Source organism: Micropterus salmoides, unplaced genomic scaffold, assembly GCF_014851395.1.
Source record: "Micropterus salmoides isolate LMB-PRFRI ecotype aquatic unplaced genomic scaffold, ASM1485139v1 Ms_hic_scaffold_6, whole genome shotgun sequence".
Classification (NCBI taxonomy): domain Eukaryota; kingdom Metazoa; phylum Chordata; class Actinopteri; order Centrarchiformes; family Centrarchidae; genus Micropterus; species Micropterus salmoides.
In genome coordinates, this window is record NW_024044348.1 from 9,690,807 (window position 1) to 9,710,754 (window position 19,948).

Below are 19,948 nucleotides of genomic sequence, written 5' to 3' on the forward strand. Positions count from 1 at the left end.
AGTGTTGTAGTTGTGCAATTCTGTCTCAAGTGAAGTAACAATCTTATATTAGTATTTGTTTTAAATATTGTGGAGTATATCCCACATTGCACTAGGCAGAAACTATTTGGTTACTTTAAGTATTTCTTTCCATTATAACCTCTGATGATTTATGACTGCAGGCATCAACTTTAAAAGTACAAAATATATTTTGTCCATCCAGAAAATATTAAGAAAATAATTCAAATGATGTAGAGAGCTTCAATACTTAAATTGACCAGCTTCTATGTAGTTTCTATCTATCGACACGTGATTTTTTATTTTTGCGGTCTGTACTTTGATGTGGAGCACGTGAGCAGACCAAGGCCTTCGAGGCACCGTCATTCGCAGAGCGCACGTTCACTAAATTGAGACTAATTAGCTGGCTAGCAGACTTCATAAATATGACCTTTTATTGCAGACGACGGTTATTATTGTGACGTTACTCACAGTTTGTAAGTCCACATCATGGCGTTTTCCCTGGTGAGTCAAATAACGAAATTAAAGTGGAGAATTAAATTTGTTTGGGCCACGTCTTAACGTTATCATTTGACCTTTTGTGTGCCATGAAACTACCACCGACGTGTCTTTTAGACTTTAACACTTTTATTCCTACCTAAAATAACTAACTTCCATGGCTTTCACTCTACTACGTGTGTCCAAACCTTGAGTTAACCTTGTAGCATGAAGGCAATATTAATTCCTCCTCTTGTGGTGTCTTCTTGCAGAGAAACGATCCTCGCAGGCCGGACAGCCCGGACCCCGAGTCTCCGGCCCTGTCCACCTGCAGCAACGCGGACATCTTTCGCAGGATGAACACCATGTTGGGCAACGCTCTGGATTTCACCGGTGTGTGCACCACGCCTAACAACAACAACAACACCACCAACAAGGGAAAGCCAGATCTGCTGTGTGGTAAAGTTTCATTTATGTTGTACTCTGCAGCAGGTGGACTAGCAACAGATTGTGGCTCCAGTCAAGGTTTTAGAAATACTGAAATTGAGTCGAGTGACCTGTACTGAAGGTTTGCTTAGACCACGAAAACAGTCTGTAAGGCTTTCTTATGTTTTCTTTAGTGCAGAATTAAAGACTGCACATAGGGATTACATGATGTCTCGAGGCCACACTGCTGGAACTGTTTTTTTTTTTTTCTGTTTTTACCGAAGTTGACCAATAAACTGAGCTGTCTATTGTGTCTTAGGCCTAATCATTTAGTCTATAAAATGTCTGAAAGCATCGCACAATTTCTCAGAAGCGCCAAGTGATGTCATAAGATTACTTGTCTTTGTCTGACCAATGGTCCCAAAAGTAAAGAGATTTGAACAAATAAAAGCAGCGAGTCCTCACATTTGAGAATATCTAAATACATGAATCTTCCTGGAAATGCCCATCATGTCTAAGTTTCAGTTGTATGTGAATGTAAATTCTTCCCAGTTTCCTACAAACTTCAAATTCCCAGAACAAATACAGAAGACATGACTTCTTCATCTTAAGTGGTGGCTGCGGCCCTGAGTCTGATGTTGGATTCTCCTGCTGCTGTTCTGTGGTTAGCATTTTTGTTCTAGCTATGCATTTAGACAGAAACCCATAGTGTTTCTGAATGCAAGGTACAATACTACTTTTAAAAAAAAAAGGCAAAGTTGCATCCTTGTCTAAGGAGCCCCTTTCACTTTCTCACCCATCTGTTAAACCTCCTTCACCTTGTAATTATGATTTTGGGTGCCAGCAGCTGATTCATGCTGCATGGCTGATCTGCAGCATTGCAGCACTTCTAAAGTGTTGTGTGTTTGGGGTTTTTTTTTGTCCCGTTCCCCCCCCCCCCCCCCCAAGAGTAAGATTTGCCAAGATTGAAGTTCAACACAGTGCCTGCATCCTTTGCTTGAATGGCCACACTTGTGACTTGCAGTTTTTTTTTTTCTCTTCTATGGAGGTGTGTATATACAAGGGATAAATATAAAGGTTTATACTGAGCTTGACATAAGTGCAACACTGTTTATATTTTTTAATTAATATGAAAGTGAATTGTATCTTGATGTAAACTGAGCTAAACTTCCGGTGTGGCCTCTCTGCCCCACCACCCCGCCTTGGTGTTGCTGAATCAGGACTGTAGCTGGCAGCTGGATGCTTTCCAGGCCTGGAGAAGGAAGGGAGGAGCTGGTGGTGCAGATCGAGCAGTCATCAACATCTGATTAGTCAGCTGCTTCTGCCACAGCGAGGCTCTGAATGCCTTTTTTCTTCACGGAGTGTGTGTGTGACAAAGCAGGAGACTACACCAACCAATGTGTCTTTTAAATCCAGCGTTGTGTTGAATTACTGAGCATCCTAAAGTCTGAAGTTCTCTTTTAAATAAAGTCTGCTGAGTCATTCGCTCCCATCTCCCCTGCTGCCTCCCACCATGCCGCTGTAGCTCTGCCCCTCGCCTCCCTCCCTTCCTGCCTCTGTCAGCTCGCTCAGGAAACGAGGCGAGACACAGTAAGCAGCAGTAACGGTGGCAGCAGTGGCGGCTGTCTTCCCACTGACTCGGAGACGTGCTGTGTCTACCAGAGGGGAGTACTTCTATCAACAAGCCAATAGCTCCGACAGGAATTTTTCATTACACAGTTGTTAGGCAAGGAAGCAGGGAGGTGGGGGAAAGCTGATGTCATTAGCAAGGGTGTGCGAGTGCATCAGCAGCCATGTCACATGCTGCTAGGTGGGTCAGTGATGCGGACAGAGATGCATGGCAGTTTCACCGAGCACAGAGGCAGCAGGTTAGCTCCCCCGTCAGCCAGGGTAGAGGGAGATGTGGTGATGAGGGAAGTTGTTTTATCTCTTCACGTAAACGGGTTTGTGTGACGAAACTCTTCATGCCCTGTTCTGAGTAACGCAGACTGAAACAACAGTTATTGGCTGTCTTAACACTTCCTCTCCCATCTCTTTTTCTACATCTCTGAACTGGATCTTGAACTGAAGAGTCGGAGCTGGCCGCGGTGGGCAGCAGGAGGATGCTCTTCCCCAACCGTGCTGGCATGCCCGGCTCCCACGAGATGCCACCATCCAGGGGCCCACCGGGTGTCACAGACCTGGGCCTGGGCCTCCAGTCTCTTCGGCTGTCTGGCTGGGACAGACCCTGGAGCAGCCAGGAGTCAGACGCACTCACCTCCCCTTCCCAGGCTCAGACTAGCTCACCTTCCAGTAAGTACCGAATGTCCTGTTTACCTGAATACTTTTAGGGATAATGGCAAAACCTGCAGCTTGGTCTCCTGTTTGTACCACATCACAAAATTTGTCAGTGTGGCTGGTAGTGGTTGAGTTTATTAGCTCTCATGTCCCCAATTTAGACTTTACTGTATAGATTGTAACATCTGAGTTTGTGACTTGATTTGTAACCCTCATTTATATTTATGTGATGGTTGGTCATTATCAGCAGTCTGTGTGGGAACGGGCTGTAGCGTCGCTAGGGAGGATGATGTGGCAGTTTTGCTTTGCTGCATCTCTGGCAATCGAGCGAGCACAAACAACTCAGTGAAGCTACTTTTCTTTCCCCAAACCTATAGGATGTAAGCAAAAAAGAAGTTAAGTGGGGTTTTTTTCTTAAGTATATTACCTGTTGATCAAACTGATGCTAGGATGTTTTTTTTTGTTTTGTTTTTTTCAGGCTGAGTGCTTGGGTTTGGTTGGGATACAAACCAGAAAACTGGACTAACAGTCACACTAGGTTGCTTTTACTCTTGTAAAGCACTTTGTGATCTTGATCTATGAAAGGTGCTATATTAAATTAACTTACTAATTAACATAAATATATATACAGAGAATTTTGGGCTGTCAGACAGTGAGAAGAGCTTCTGTCTTTGGAAAGGTACCAGTGACTAACGGTGCCCCACTTGTCCTGACCCATTTGTAGTAGTGTAGTTTTATTGCTGTATGTCTAGACTGAACTGGCATTACTTCATTTAGAGCTTTCTAAACTGGGCCTGCAACAAAGTGGGACAGAGCTTCGAATGCGGCCTACCACTGAATAAATAGAGCCTCATGTTCACTGTAACAGGCCGCGCAGGACACATCTGTCACAGTTGGAAGCTTCATTATCAAGAGGAAGGAAGATGCTGGTTAATACTTAAGGAATTGCTGATTAGTAGTCAGTGAACTTTGTGAATTTCCTTTAGGAAAGGTGTCAGATGAATTGGCTTCCAGTCCTTTTGCTAAAAGGAAAGGAGTGTACAAGATAGTGTTTCAGATTAGGAGCAAGTTACAAACAAATGTAAAATTGAAAATGCTTTAAACTTTGACTCAGGCATTTTGGGTTGGTTTTGGCAGCCTGCTTGCACGCAGGTATCCACTTCCATATGCACATTTTGGACAATTTGCATTGCAGCGCTTCAGTTCTCAATCAACGTGGATCTGTAGATTCAGCACACAAACAGAACTTTCTTTAGTTTGGATGAGCAAAGAAAAATACAAATTTTTAGAAACTTGAAGTTGCAATTCAGCATGTCTCCTGACAAATCGATATGGCTCTGTAGATTCAGCACATGCATCCCATTTTCTTCAGTTTGCTCATCCACTTGCACAAAACAGACCTGGTCAAACATGGTAAGTGCTAATCTCACCAGGTCTAATTGTACAGATCACTGTGAAGTGTCTGAGTCATCTCAAGACTGTAAATGTTGTCCTTTCTGCAGTGCTAGGTATACTGAACAGTCCCTTCAGTAGCATCCTTGGGAAGCCCCCTGGCTACCTACCCCCTGAGTCCATGAGCATGACGGCTGACTTCTTGGAGAAGTTCCCTAGCATGGCTCGCATGGCAAACCGTCTGGACTCGGGCTCCTTTTTGGACTCTCGATCCAGCAGTCCTGAAGACTCTGAGACCAGTGGCTTTAGTTCTGGCTCTGACCACCTGTGTGACATGCTGGTAAGACATTTTACTTATTCTGTAATGTCTTATGTGTTGGGTTGTTAACCACCAGTCAGGTGGGGAATATCTGTCTCAAACCTTAAGTTGGCTACACACTGTGGCATTTTTACTTTTAACAGCCACATAGTCTGATTAGAGAGCCAGGTCACAATATGCTGATTTGGAGGTACCAGAAATGATCAAGCTTTTGAGAGAGGCCTATATGCTAAACTCAGAGCCTAAAGGTGGATGCTTGGGCTTATAAAATGCTATACAAACGGCAGCAGTGGTGGTAGCAGCAAGTGTCAGCATAGCTTTCAGGGGAGCAGTGCGGCAGCAGGCCTGCAGCAAAAGTGTAAACATGGCACCAATGGCTTCTGCGCACCATGATTGTAAAGGTTTAATACTATGTTGCAGTGAGGGGAGTAAACTGAATATGTACAGATTAAACTAGCTCACAGGAAGGACTGTATTTATGGAATTAGTGCTGTGGAAATGTATTTTTGCTGGTCTTTGTTTATTCACACTGTCTTTATGTCTTAATCATCAATCATGTCTAAGGTACAATTGTCTGGACTTGTCTTTCTCTACAGTCAACTTTGCGGATTTCCCCTCCCCTGCCTTATCTCACATCAAACATTCAGAAGGATCTACTGCGATTGGGCTCCCGCCTGGACCCCCAGGACTCCAGCTCTCCTCTGACGCCACCATCCAGTGCCAGCCCTGCCTCCTCAGTCATTTCCCGCCGCTGGCGTACCGGTTCTCCATGGCCTGGTACTGACATGCTAGACCACTCAGATGATGTGTTCAGTATTGAGAGGGAGGCCCGTCTGCACAGACAAGCTGCAGGTAAACTGAAAACACTTCATCAGATTTTCACTGTTGTAGGCATTTTGACTGTCCTGTAGTTCTGCATTAATAGTATACATGGTAGTTATGGTGGCTTTGTGGATAGAAGTGACCCTTTTTTTTTTTTTTCTGGATTCATCAGCTGTGAATGAGGCTACATTTACCTGGAGTGGTCAGTTGCCTCCCAGAAACAACAAGGATCCCCTGTACTCCTGCAAGGTCTTTCTTGGTGGCGTGCCATGGGACATCACAGAAGGTAACTGCTGCTTTAATTTTGCAGTGCAGATCCCCCCATCTAGAAGTATGGATTTAGTGCCTAAATCCATACTTCCATAGTTCCAACGGTTCCAACGGTTTTCACATCAAAGATGTGCTGCATTTCTGTACATCTTTGCATCAAAATAAGACTGGTCCTCTAAAGTGCATAATCTCCTAAAAGCAAAATGTAAATAACATTTTATGCACAAAGTCCACTCAGTCCGGCTACTACTGCGCCACGGTTTTGTCCAGTCCAACTTTAATGTCCACGTGAAGTATCTCGGATGCATTTCAGGAGCTGAGCACATTGTTGGCATGTTTTTTGTGCTTCTACCATGGCTTCTACTCTGCTTATCAGCAACGGATCTCTGCAACCCGGTTTTGTTCGGTCATCTGTTTGGCTGCATATCCCACAAGGAGGACTTAATTTTGGGAAGCAACAGGGTACCCGTGGGGTCCTAAAAGTGTTGGTCTTAAATTTCATATTCCAAAAATAAGGCCTTAAGTCTTATTTCATTTACCAAGGTCTTAAATTTTCTCATCCTTTCGTAGGATTAAATTAATGGCGTAACGCCATGTAAATACTTTGTGTGTGAGACTTCATAACTAACTTCGTTTGGTGTGACTGTTATATGGCAGTACAGGTAACGTTAATGTTTACATCTGTCTGTACTGCTCTGGACTGTTGCATGAGCTCTGGCATACAGCTCTGGTGCGTATCAGTCAGTTAGGAAAGAAAACAAAACATCTCTGGCGTGCTACTATCAAGCAACACTAGCTCATCTCCTGAGAATGGGGAAAGTGTCTGAAATTCAGAAAGCCAGAGATATGGACAAGTGGCAGTTGAGGCTGAGGGCAGTGCTGCTGAGGTTGGCGCAACAAGTGGATTGGCTTGTGAGCCAGCACTGTGGCGAGCGCTAATGGAACAGCGGAGCTGGGAGACGCGCTGCAGGTTACTGGTCAGTTGTGTGTGTATAAGACAAGAACGGGGTCTGTGTGTTGGCATTACGCCACTGTAAAGCTATGTGAATGGAAACGTCAAACTAACCTTAACGCACATCAAACTTGCATCACCCAAACCGGAGCCCAACTTCTTATGCCCGCTGCCTTCAAGCCAATACTATATAATACTGTATTTCAAGCAGCCTTTACATGCAAATATAAAAGAATTTATCACTGAAGCATTGGCATATTGCATAAAATTACCTTATCTAGCCAAGGTGCAACTAATAGCAAACTCATGCCACACTGTTTTTGATTTCACACCTTAAGAGTTCTTGGTGCACAAATAATGTGTTCATTTCATAGTTGTCATTTACACTGGATACTTGTTAAATACTTTCTTAAAATGGTTTGCATCAAGAAATGTTAAATGACAATACTTTGAGACTTATTTGCACAATAAAAAAGAGATAAACAAATGTGCTTTGTCCAAAAAGTTTCTTAAGCTAAAAAAACAGTTTTATTTTGTTTGAATTGTCACATGAATCACTTTATAAAAGACAATTCTACCATAAATTGGTGCAGAAAATGTCTCCAGAATGCAGGAAATTAAGTGTGTTAATCCTAAAAAATTTTTAGGGGACCCCCATTTTTATATTTCAGCATTGAATATTTCATCAAATAATGTTAACACCCCTAATCTGAACCCTTATGTCCCCACCACTTTTCAACACAAAGTGATGTCCTTGATTCATTTTCTTATCAAAGTACAAACGCACCCCAAAAAGCTATAGTGTTAAATATGAATGTATTATAAAATATTCACGTAACTTTGCAAGTTCTCAGGCTTAAAATTCATACAGATTTTCCATTATAAGGCAGTGAAGTTGGTATTAATTCCATCTTTAAAGTCCTAAATTTAACTGAGAATCATGGGGGGTACCCCCAGTACATAATTGTGTAGCCCTATCTCAAACCATGGTGCCTCCCTGCTTCAGAACAAACTCGACAGGCACAAATGAAACAAATGAATTGCTCAGGGTTTCTAAAATTAGGAGCCACTTAATCTACCAGTTTCTAGTTTTGTCCTTCGTCAATTTTAAGTTTCAGTTTCATTAATGACAATCATTGTCCACTCCAACTACAGGAAGCAGAACTACTGTAATTTCTTAATAGCGATATAAAATAAGAATTTTAGTGTATTAAATATAAAAAATAAGCAAAGTAAACCTCCTATATTGTGTCATTTAAATTATGTATTTTAAAATGCAGTGCTTTATCATAAATGTACAAAACTACCTACAGTGTGTGAGAATCAGTACTTGACCCATTCAATGTTCTTGTGTACATTTGTATTAGTCTACATTACAATTGACTTGTCTAAGTACATATTTTAAAATTATTATACATCTGATCACATTTTATTTTTAGCCCTCTTCCTATTCCTTGTTTGCACACATTCTCAGGCAACAAAGCTGATTCTTATTAACCAATATGTTGATCGATTCAGCTGTGTTTCCCCACTGGATTTTGTGAGACTAAGGTGGCTGAACCTCCCCCAGAAAAGTTTAGACATTTTAAAGCTGGTTAAATGCATTAAACTGGTGCACTTGGAGCAAAAAAATTGCTGTGCTCTCAAACAATTTAATGTACATACACCTCAAACAATGTTGTTGCGTCAGATGCCAAAGTGAGTATGCGATCTTACAGCAGTGGGTAGCAGCACCGCAAAACACAATGTTGTCCGTTTTTGTTAATGTTGTGAAAAGTGTAAATATTTGGTTCATTTTGAAACTAGACAGTCTCTGTAATTAATGGGAAACTGTGGAATCAGCAAATGTCTAGTTCCTATCAAAATGGTGATTGATACTAATGGCAGCATGATATGAACATGCATTTTTGCACCCTTAAAATAATTATGCTCAAATACTTGTTTAATTACTACTTGTAATCTGTCTCAATGTTCGCATCCAGTTCTTGCCCTTAAAGCTAGAAATTTGTCACTTTTATGGAAGCAAGACTCACTAAAATTGTATTTTACTAAACCTCTGCTAAACATTATCACATCCTTTTTTTTATTTTTTTTATTTCAGCTGGGCTGATCAACACCTTCAGTGGCTACGGCCCTCTGACTGTGGAGTGGCCCGGTAAGGATGGAAAGCATCCCCGCTGTCCTCCCAAAGGTAATGTGGCCAAAGGTAACAACAAGCTGGTAGGCTATTTTTCTTCATGGTTTTAGGGTGGCACTGTGGTGAGCACATGGTATGCTGGTGAGTTTAGCTGTCTCTCAGCTGCTTTTAATGGTGATACTGGGGCATGGTGGAAGATGCCGGTAGAAGACAAAATCAAATACATTAGACATATGTGAAAGCTTATGTTTGGGTTTATTTAACTGAGCAAATTCTGTCAAGTGACCTGTTCATCTTAAAGCAGGTTTCACGGCAAATCTCCGTAGTTTGAGACTTTTGTTTGGCATGCGCACAATTTTACGACTGGACCATTCGGGCAGAGATCTGTCTAGGACTGCAACAAATTATATTCATAATTTATTGGAGACACTTTGCCTTGATTAAACAATCAAGGCAAAGTGTCTCCAATAACTAATCAAATCAGTTGTCTGTATTTTAAAATATTCTGTTTTTAGGCTATGTTTACCTGGTGTTTGAGAATGAAAAGTCTGTGAGGGCATTGCTCCATGCCTGCTCCCAGGACCCATTTCACCCCGAGGACAACCGAGAGTACTACTTCAAGATGTCCAGCCGCAGAATGCGATGCAAGGATGTGAGTAAAAACTAAGCAATTACGAACTGCAATCCGAAGCTTGGACTTGCAATTAATACTTTACCCCACGCCAAAATATTACAAATACCAATCAGTATAATGCAGTGTAATGTCATACTGTCGTAAACTACAAATTCAAATTGGCATGCATTGGTTTCATCAAAGGTTAGAAAATTTACTTCACTATGATTTTATTGCAGGGCTGCTGTATTGGCTTCCATTACTGTAGATGGGTGCAAAAAACTGGCAACTGGGTGTAAAATTTATAGAAATCTGACCTGGACTGAAAGCTGAGATTTAGACTCTGAGATTACATTAGAGCTGAAACATTCAAATATTCGACAGAAAATTAACCAGCAACAGTTTTGATAATTGTAGTAGTTTATCAAACACAAAGTGGAGTTGTTCCAAGCCAATCATTAGGATGGTATCTGGTCATTTTAATAGAATTGTCATGTTTTGACTAACTTTTATATTGTATTGCCTCCTTGAAATGTATTAACAGTTTTACTCTAAGGTGTCTGAGTGCTATTAAAGGCGCCCACAAATAAAATGTAGGTGGATGATAGTAACTAATTAATAATGATGGATCAGTATCTGCTTAAATAAATCATCTTGCTGATCTTTTCTTTTACGGTCAGTGCTATGACACCAGCAGGCCAGGCTGGACAGAACAGAGTTCTGACAGTGAGGTTGGTGCATGGCTTTGCTGAACTCCGATAGTGCTTATTAGAAAGATCAGTCTAGAAAACATCAGGCAGCAGTTTGTCCTGACACTAGAAGTCTATTGTGGGGTGTGCTCTCTGCAAGTTGGTGTCTGTACTCCTTAATCATAATACTGGTATTAGGGTTGGGCTGATAGACGATGCCATCGTCGATGGCTGACAGACATCACGACATTGAGCTGGCATCGTGATTGTAAAACCCCCGCCCCCCCCCCCCCCAGCAAAGAAATCACCACTACCCTTTGAAAGCATTATTGTCTAAGTATGCTTTGCACCTGCCTTGGAATTCTCTTCTCCGCACACTCCGACACACTCTCACACCTACACCTCGGGTAAACACCCCGGCTTGGCCTGCCTCTCTCACTCCCCCATCTGCTTCATTTACTCCATGAGCTGTGTGTTATAAAGTCGCTTAAGACTGAGAACTCGTCTTTTTTCCGTATATTTCCACCAGCGATCCATTATCACAGCAGCAGGTGACCCGCAAGTCGGCTTGTTAATGACAGACCAGGTAAAGCGGTGAACACAGGGTGTAAATGTTAATTTCAGTTTGATAGTCTGTGTAAAATAGCCACCACGACTTGTAACGTAAGTTAATAGTCCTTTATTTATTTTTATTTTTTTAACCGAGTGAAGTCTGTGCAAGAACACGTGCATGCCCATGCACCCGATGACGTCGTCCATCCCAATGTTTCATTGTAGACATTTCCCAACCCTAACTGGTATTGCACAATATCCTACACTCCAGTCTAGTTCTTAATTCAGTTCCTCGGGAAAATGAAATAAAGTGACGTAACATGCCAAGTGACTCCTGTGACTCTTTCCTGGTACAGGTGCAGGTGATCCCCTGGGTAATCTCAGACAGTAACTATGTGCGCTGTCCTGCCCAGCGTCTGGACCCCAGTAAGACTGTGTTTGTTGGTGCACTGCATGGAATGCTGAATGCTGAGGCACTGGCCAGCATCATGAACGATCTGTTTGGAGGAGTCATGTACGCTGGCATTGACACGGACAAGCACAAGTACCCAATAGGTGGTGATTTCAGTCTGTTGTTCAGGCTTTGTCTTTCAACATTTGTCTATCTGCTCTAATTTTTATAAATGAAATGTATTTACAGTCAAATGGAGGAAGCGTCAGATATCTGCATTTGGCAAAAACTTCATCGAAGACTGTTTCCTATGCATATACTGTGAAACTGAGTTTCTTGTTTTTCAGGCTCTGGACGTGTCACTTTTAACAATCAGCGCAGTTACCTGAAGGCTGTATGTGCAGCTTTTGTGGAGATCAAAACCCCCAAGTTTACAAAGAAGGTAAGATGCTCTGTAATGAGTGTTTGTACGGTCATCTGGTGTCTCTGCTGCTGTTCTGGATGGACTGTGTGCGCAAAACAAGAGGACAGGAATTTTGACTATCATAATAAATGACATGGATGAAGTTCAGGCTTTAACAAATTAACTGCAGCATTTCATTTTCTGTGGTTAATATCTTGAACTAAACCTAGCTAACTAGGCACAGCACAAACTTAGGTATTACATAATACCCTACATAGGACTGTTCACAAACGGCATTAGTTCATAGATTAAATAAGGAGTTAAGTGGTAATAGAATTTGCAAAACAGCTGCAGTTAGCAATGACCATCTCCTTCATTCTATGTCTAAAATAATTTAGAGAGATGAGGGATTGAAGTTTGAGCTTGGTCTGCACATCATTCAAGACCGGTAAATTGTTTCTGCACCTCACTTTCTGACATTTATGAACTGAGTAGCATGGTTTTACCTTTTCACTCAGGTCCAGATTGACCCCTACCTGGAAGACTCCATGTGTCAAGTTTGCCTTCGCCAACCTGGGCCTTTCTTCTGCAGAGACCAGGTTAGTGGAAACTGGTGTTGCAGCACAAGGAAGAATCTCTGCAAACCAAAATTGCCTATTTATTCTCCAGGCTAACATCTTGAAGAGAGCGAGAGGTCTGGTCTAGGCAAAATGATTTGTATTGCTCCTTTCAAAACACCATTAATATAAATTGCTTTGCCTAAGGCATAGAATCCAGAAAAGGGGTAAATAAAAATGCAAGTACAGTCAAGTGAAATAAAACAGTTATGGTTTAGTACACTTAAAATGCAGAGAAACTTTACATCTTGTTGCATCAAACCTAATGGTTTTTAAATGATTAACATTGTGGTTAAAGTACAGTTCTGGTTTATCATAATGTTGTACTTACTATTAAATGTTGTTCTGGGAACACAACATGGCTAAAAGTCACTGCAAGAAACACATGCAGTTAGACAAATATACAGTCTGGCAAAAGACGCTATGTTTTCCATATTTCAGCAATAAACTTGGTAAGTACAATGTTGCAACTGATAGAAACATTGGCCAATGCTACAAAATGACCTACATTGTAATAAACCAGAATTATCCTTGAAACTATTTTGAATAATTTTTACATGAATTGATCATTAAAATGGATCATCTGAAAGTATTTTACCAGCATCATTAGTTAAGGTAGCCTACAGTGCACTCAATCACTTGTCTGTCACACAGGCCTGCTTCAAGTACTACTGCCGCTCTTGCTGGCACTGGCAGCACTCCATGGACATCCTGAGCAACCACCGGCCCCTCATGCGCAACCAGAAGAACAGGGACTCCAGCTAGAGCGGATGGATCCAAACACTCTGAAGGGCCAGAGGAAGAGCCCCTCTCTACGGGGTGAGGCTGCCCGCCAAGGAGAGCACGTGTGCCAGACCTCCCTCAGTACGAGGGCACCATGGCACTCCACCAGGCACAGGGATATCACTGTAGAAAATGTTCACTTTTGCACTTGCTACATTTTTGCTGTTCACAGTGGCACTATGCACAGTGACCTTGTTGGGAGAGACAAGGGGCCCTTCACACTTATGCATTTTCCCAGACTTGTGGCCAGACAGAGATGGGAGTCAGCCTAAAGTTAAGAAGTGGACGAAAATGCCATTTCTTTTTTTTTTTCTTTTTTGTTTACATGTGTTGCATAGTGAAGAGCAATCACGCAAGTCTCATTGCCGTTCATTGGCAAATGCCATACAGTGCCTTTAAATTTTTATTTTTTCCCCCCCTCCCTCCCCTACCCCCAGTTGGCATCAGTTTTTCCTGTGCAAGCCAACTGGTGTTTCTTACTTTTGGGAGTTGAATGTTGGGCTTCATTTAACCAGTCGCATTTCAGACATTTTTACGCAGTTTTTTACTAATTTCTACACAAACGGTTTTAAGTCATAACATGAAAATTTTGAACCGAATTCTACCAGGCGGCTGTTTATGGGAGAACCCCCTTTTATTTTTTTTTCTCATACATGTTTTCTGTGGCTTTTCTTTTTAATTTGCCCTCCCAAATTTCAACTGAATGGGCACGAAATGTTGGAAATACTACTAACTTGCTTTGTTTGTCCAGTTATATTAAATGTATGTAACAGTAATACTGGATATGCTTCAACTGGCGATCTATCATTTCTCAAGCAACTGATGGACCCTGTTGAGTATAGTGAATGAACATTTGATCGTACATAGTTTGGTTTTTTGCACTTTTTAATTTGCACGTTTGGAGAGGTGGCAGTGGTTTTTAATCACTTTTTGTACATCAGCAGGGGGACATGCCTATGATTAGAACAGCTGCTTGTTTCCTGTTGAATGTAAGAACTTCCACTTAGCTGATGATAAATTGAATCTATCCAGAGCTTGAGTAGACCCCAGTAAATGACTACACGCTTTCTTATCCCATTTTTCTTCCTGTTCCAGTTGGACATCAATGCATAAGCTGTGTGCCAAAGACAAAGTGTCTTTTCTTTATCCATTAGGTTTGTCATGCTGAGCTTGTTGTCCCTTAGCCCAGCTGCTTTTTAGAGTTTTGAAAGTCTACCTCATTGTGGTCTGCCAAGTTTGCTGCTACTTACACTTGTGGAGTATGTTCAGATTGGGCACAATAAAGGTGTTTAAGCATTAATGGCAATGTCTGGACTCTTAATTAATAGGACTTTATTTGCTTAGTTTCCTGGTCTATAACAGCCACAGGTAATCAAGGCATCATTATGTTGAGGAATTGACTGGAATTTAGAAGCCTGCAACCCTGTGCTGGTCTGACAGATGGTGGACTGTAAACTCTAAAATCTGCTAGCTCTGCTTATTTTTACATGTCTATTTGAGTCATTGGGTTGACTACAAGTTGTCAATTTTTTATTTTGAGGAGTGTTATCAAATCGAAACACTGAAAGATATGTAGAATCCCAAACTTGGTTTACTCAGAGGTTGAAACACTGAAGCCTACACTTCTCTTTATGCAGCTCTGTAGTTCTTTAGATCTGTGGTAGATGTTCCCTGTACGATAAATACAGATCTTTCAAACTAGGCTTGACTATATTCTGCCATTACACAAGTGCTGTTACGCATTAGTTAGCAAGTTTAAAAACACAATTTCTAAAGGCAAATTTAAAACTGTAGTACTTTATTTCTTCAGGTCTTGTCTGAAGCAGAAATTTTTACAGCGGCACACTCCAATCATTTAAATTGTGCATTTAACTTGTGTAATTTAACAAAGCAAATGAAAATTAGCCAGTTGACTATTTTCTTATGTTTAAAATAATTGAAATTTAAGATGAAATGAAATGTGATTCTAAAGGCTTAAAATTTTGTGCTTGCAAATCCATTTACTAATCTATGTAACATCTGCCATTCCTATTTTTTGTTCACCTTAAAAGATGTGCCGAGTAAAACTTAAATGAAGTCTGACCTACAGAGCAGCATCAGGTAGAGCTTACAGAAAGTAAAGACAAAAGGAAATTAATGGTCAATTCTAAGTAGTGCATGAATACACTTAATTGCTTTATCAAAGCTTTTCACTTAAATTGATCAACCTGTCCTTTCTAATGCTAAGTCAGCATGTTAGTAAAAGCTTTTCATAGCCGTACTAAGTTGCCACATACTGTAAGTGCAACTGTAGTTCTAAAAACATGGTTTGGATTTCCTGAAGTTATTCCAGCAAGACCGTGAAAGAATTTCCCTGTGTTGGTCTAGCGTACATCAGTTTGACACTGCTGTGTGTGTATAATTGTAGAAATGATTCATCAGGACCATTCTTAATTATGCCTCTTTATTAAGACTGTTACACATGATTCTACAGTCCGCGTGGTGTTTTGAAGTTCATTCCAATAGTTGGCTGAGTGACTTGAAGGTTGGAAAGGCCACTGAAATCCTGGAAGAAAAAGAATTCATGACTTGGGTAACTATGCTGCCTGCATGGCCAGATTGTAGACATGCATGCCGTCCTGTCTAAAAATTATAGGGAAAGAAATATTCTGAGGTTTAAGTGCAGTCATCTGATATGCTTTTGTGTCATTTGTTGCAATATGCCCGTTACGTAATAATTTCAGATAAAAACATTTTTATCTGAATGTCACTCTGTAAAGCACTTTGGTCGACATTAGTCTGTTAATATGTTCAGTAAATGAATCTGCTTGACAAGTCAGAATATCTGCCCATGAGAAATGTCTACACAGATTATACCCAAGGAATTTTAATTCCTTGGGTATAATCTCCCCAGGTCAAGAACTAAGCTCATTATCTGTTACTAAAAAGCAGCAGAACCTTACACTCACCAGCATCTTGAGCATTTCCTTTGTGTCTGGATCCACCTCGATGAGCTCCTGGTCCAGAGCAGAAATCTGGAAAATGAGGAAATAAAAACTAGCTGTCTGAACGATCTCTTTTCTACCATGTTCAACCTTAATGCAGCAGCTGCTGAGAGCATCCTTAGAATAATTCATCATCAACCCACGCAATAAATTTGCTGTGTGAACAGACCTCTGGGACGTAGTTGTCCCTCCTCTCTCTCTCCTCCTCCTGCAGCTTGATGGAGATTCCTCTGACTGGACCTCGCTGGATACGTTTCATCAGGTGTGTCACATACCTGAGACGGGAACACACGGTTACCACCAGTATAAGGAAGTGGACAACAAACGACATTAAAAGTCTATAGTCCCTGTATAAATTATTAGGTGACTGATAATTTAGAGACACAATGTATTACAATGTTGATGACATTGACATTTACATTATCAAGTGAAAAATATCAAAATGAGCTGGTTACAGATTACCTATTGAGAAACACATTTTTCTCATTTCCATAAAAATATTAATTGATAAAATGCGTAACTGCAATTTTAACATTGAGTTGCAGCTGGAATTAACAGTAATGTTACTAAAACTAATTGTGAGTGGTTATACAACTGCTCTGAAGTTCATAACAAAAGATGTATATATGTTCATGTTCATGGCAATTGAGAGAATCAAAAACAGATATTCCATTGCAACATCAATATGAATCATAGGAAAATAAATCAACTTGGCATCAACAATCACTCTGTGGTGTACCACAGTCTGCATGTACACACAAAACAGCTTGATTGAACTGAGTGTGCACACGACTGACCTCCGGCTGTCTAGAAAATGATACAGTGGTGGGCACTATAAGAACACTAATAAAACGCAAATAACTGCAGTACAACACCAAAAGCACAAATTAAATGTAGTTTCTCAACAAAGAGCCTCCATTCCGCCATTAAAGTGGAGTGAAACTTTTTATTTAGATAAACAGCTGCAGGGAAACTACAGCAGTCGTATCTCTGAGGGAATATGCTGACTTCTCTTGACTACAAACATATTAAGAGTTGTTTTGGAGAGTTCATTTGGAGGCTACACCAGAGAGAGAACGCCATCTAATTCTGAAAGCTGAAATACAAGTATGAATGTCTGATAGATAAATTGAGCACATTTTCCAATCAATCACTGTTTCCAGTTCACGCTGATCACATATACTGGTCATTACCAGAACGAGCATAACACCATTAACACACTGTAATATTAACACCAACACCAAACATCTTGCAGCTTCTAAATAATAAGCACGAGCATCAGTAACTAGGATGTTGTATATAGAACTCAATCTACATGGTGCAGCACAGATGCCAACAAAAAAGCATGCATGACATCTCTGGATCAACCATTACACATTCTAGTCATCTCCCAAAGTCCACATAAAACCGGGTCAAACAGAACCAGAATAGACTATTTATGTCTTTACCATCTAAAACAGAAAATAATTTCTCACCACTGTGAGGGAGGATAAATGGAGTCCTTTACTGAGAGTATTGACGAGTGTAATAATTGTCAGAAGTCCATAAACAATATATACTACATGTGCAACAAATACAACCCAAACCAGCAACATGCCTTAGTCGTGATTTCTACAAAGCCATTTTGTTACGAGATAATTCAACTGCAAATGTAAAAAAATATTTATCTTGCAGGATAATTAAGAGCATCTCTACTACTGTGACAATCGTACAAATTCTACCAGTTTATGAGCGTATCAACATGAACTTCATCTAAAACATGCCTTCAGGCGATTACTTACTGTGATAATCTAACTAGGATCCATATAAACCCCTCAGTGACACCATGTTCATTGCCATGCATCCTCTTGCTACAGGTACTCCAAAGTGTTTGTCAGATATTCCTTCATGCAATACCGACTCCTCTGTTGACCCCAGACCCCGTTGGCCTGTTTCAAGCTGCTGCTGCACTTTCCTGCAGATGCTGAAGAACACTTTCATGCCCCCATCAAATTTGAGGTGAACTTAAGAGGTCAGTCAAATCATAAACACCTGATAAAACTGCAAGCAGCAGCGCATATTTCTGCAGTACACACACTGGAAAAGGCAGCAAATTCCACCCAATTATTACCCAGCAATTTTGTTGCGCAGAGGCTTGCTGGGGATGATGGCGATCTCCTCGCACACCCTCTTGTTGGTGTGGAAGTCACTGCCCAGGCGGGTGTAGTATTTCTCAATGATGACCCTGGCGGCCTTCTTGACTGTCTTGGTCCTGACTCGCCCCTGAGGAGAAACCAAACAGAGTCACTGTCAGTTTCCATACAAATGACAAAAACAGTAATAAAACACACCACTGATAACCTGGAGGACATAACAGAATGGAGGAAAATTGCGTATGAACTTGTCTAGAGGGCATGTTAGTGGTCAAAGATGGGATAGTGGGATCAGAGATGCCTCCTTCCAATTAATTGGGGTTTTTTTGTGTCAAACCCCCTTTAGGCAGACATACATAAAGAGTGGAAATTGCCACTATAGCTACAGTAAATAATGCATTTCCTCACAACCTTGTGAAAACATGACTTCACTTGCAGAGGGCTGTTAACTTTAGGCTTGATAATCAAGGTGTCTGCACGTTTCCTCTCAACTCACATGCAAGTTTAAATCCCTTCTGAAGGTTAAACTAGAATGCTAATTAAAATGAATTTAATCACTGAATTTTAGATGATTAAAGCAGGCTTACTGGACCGTGACTTATTACAAAGAAGTCTGCATGACTGCTTTCTGACCAGAAAATCGTGGCACCAAAAAATTTAAATTAGTGTAATTAAAATTAAAAAATTTTAATTTTGTTTGTCAGGGTAATACCGGTTATAAGATCCTGAAATATCTGTTCTGGACTTATAACATTAGACAGGTTATCATACAAAACGTTGGTCCTCTAACGACGGTTTTAAAACAGTTTGGCGGCCAGTTAGAAAGTGACACTGCAACATCTAACGTTACACTGAAGAGCATCGAAACCCATTGTTTACAAATCTTTGTGCCGATTGTGTGCAAAGTGCTGCTTGTAGCCGCTTGGTGGGCAGACACACAATGAGGATTGAAATGGATTAAGTGGGCTGGTGAAGCGAAGTGTTCTCCGTGTACCCACCATGTTGACTCGGACCGGTGGAAGAGAAGCACCGGATGTTCATACAGGAAGTTTATAGTTCACAACCGCCGCTGCCGCGCACCCCCCGCGGCCAACACTGACCACTAGCGGCGGGAGGGGACAAGTGCAGCGAAGAAAGGCAACAAATAAACATAACTTGTGCAGTTTTTCTCGATTGCTTAACACTAATAAACGGGCTCTTAAAATTTCAAAACCATAATGCCATTTATCAAAAAAGCACACCCATTTCCCTAAACTATAAACACTATTCCCCCTGTTTTGACACATAATTCAGATTTGTTGAACTGTCACTGCAAAACTCTACAAACAAATCCCCTAATTTCTCATTGCCCACACCATGTGATCATTTAGAAAGCTCTAACATTCAATATTGTTCACTCAAGTCAGCAATGCTTGAGTTCAATTAGCTACCCAGGTGGAAACACAAAGAGTCATAATTGATAAAACACCAGAATCTTCAATAGACAGATAAAGTTTATTCAGTTTTGGAACAAGGGATCCAGAGAGATGTGTAAGAAAATGTCCAGGACACCAGAGATGAGGAGGAGGAAGAACAGTAGGGAGAGGAGGAGGTGGAGGATGAGATTCTCCGGCCTGTCCTAGACCAAAGACAGGACAGAATGATTTTTTGTTGTTTGGTATGTTGTACTGTGTGGTACATTAAGGAATAGAAAACGTGCAAATGTTTACATTTGT

The 19,948-nt window shown here is 40.9% G+C and overlaps 2 protein-coding genes across 4 annotated transcripts; one reads left to right on the top strand and one right to left on the bottom strand.

The window, feature by feature from the left end:
- The first annotated feature begins 405 nt into the window (after nt 1–405).
- cpeb1b (cytoplasmic polyadenylation element binding protein 1b) lies at nt 406–14,417 on the top strand. 3 transcript variants are annotated; one of them, XM_038702269.1, is made up of 12 exons: nt 406–501; nt 747–933; nt 2,971–3,192; nt 4,680–4,909; nt 5,485–5,740; nt 5,883–5,996; nt 9,034–9,123; nt 9,585–9,721; nt 11,280–11,478; nt 11,662–11,756; nt 12,236–12,316; nt 12,989–14,417. In XM_038702269.1, exons 1-12 carry the CDS (start codon nt 487–489, stop codon nt 13,097–13,099), a joined length of 1,737 nt encoding a protein of 578 aa, XP_038558197.1. In that variant the 5' UTR covers nt 406–486; the 3' UTR covers nt 13,100–14,417. The 3 variants fall into 3 exon arrangements, with proteins under 3 accessions (XP_038558197.1, XP_038558195.1, XP_038558198.1); XM_038702267.1 differs by having other exon boundaries at nt 407–501; nt 9,034–9,138; XM_038702270.1 differs by having other exon boundaries at nt 407–501; nt 747–867; nt 9,034–9,138.
- A 1,124-nt stretch (nt 14,418–15,541) lies between these two features.
- LOC119890837 (40S ribosomal protein S17-like) lies at nt 15,542–19,319 on the bottom strand. Its single transcript, XM_038702271.1, has 5 exons — nt 19,232–19,319; nt 18,212–18,363; nt 16,271–16,376; nt 16,066–16,131; nt 15,542–15,662 (listed from the first exon to the last, which is right to left on the bottom strand). The coding sequence occupies exons 1-5, from the start codon at nt 19,232–19,234 to the stop codon at nt 15,585–15,587; spliced, it is 405 nt and encodes a 134-aa protein (XP_038558199.1). The 5' UTR covers nt 19,235–19,319; the 3' UTR covers nt 15,542–15,584.
- Nucleotides 19,320–19,948: the final 629 nt, after the last annotated feature.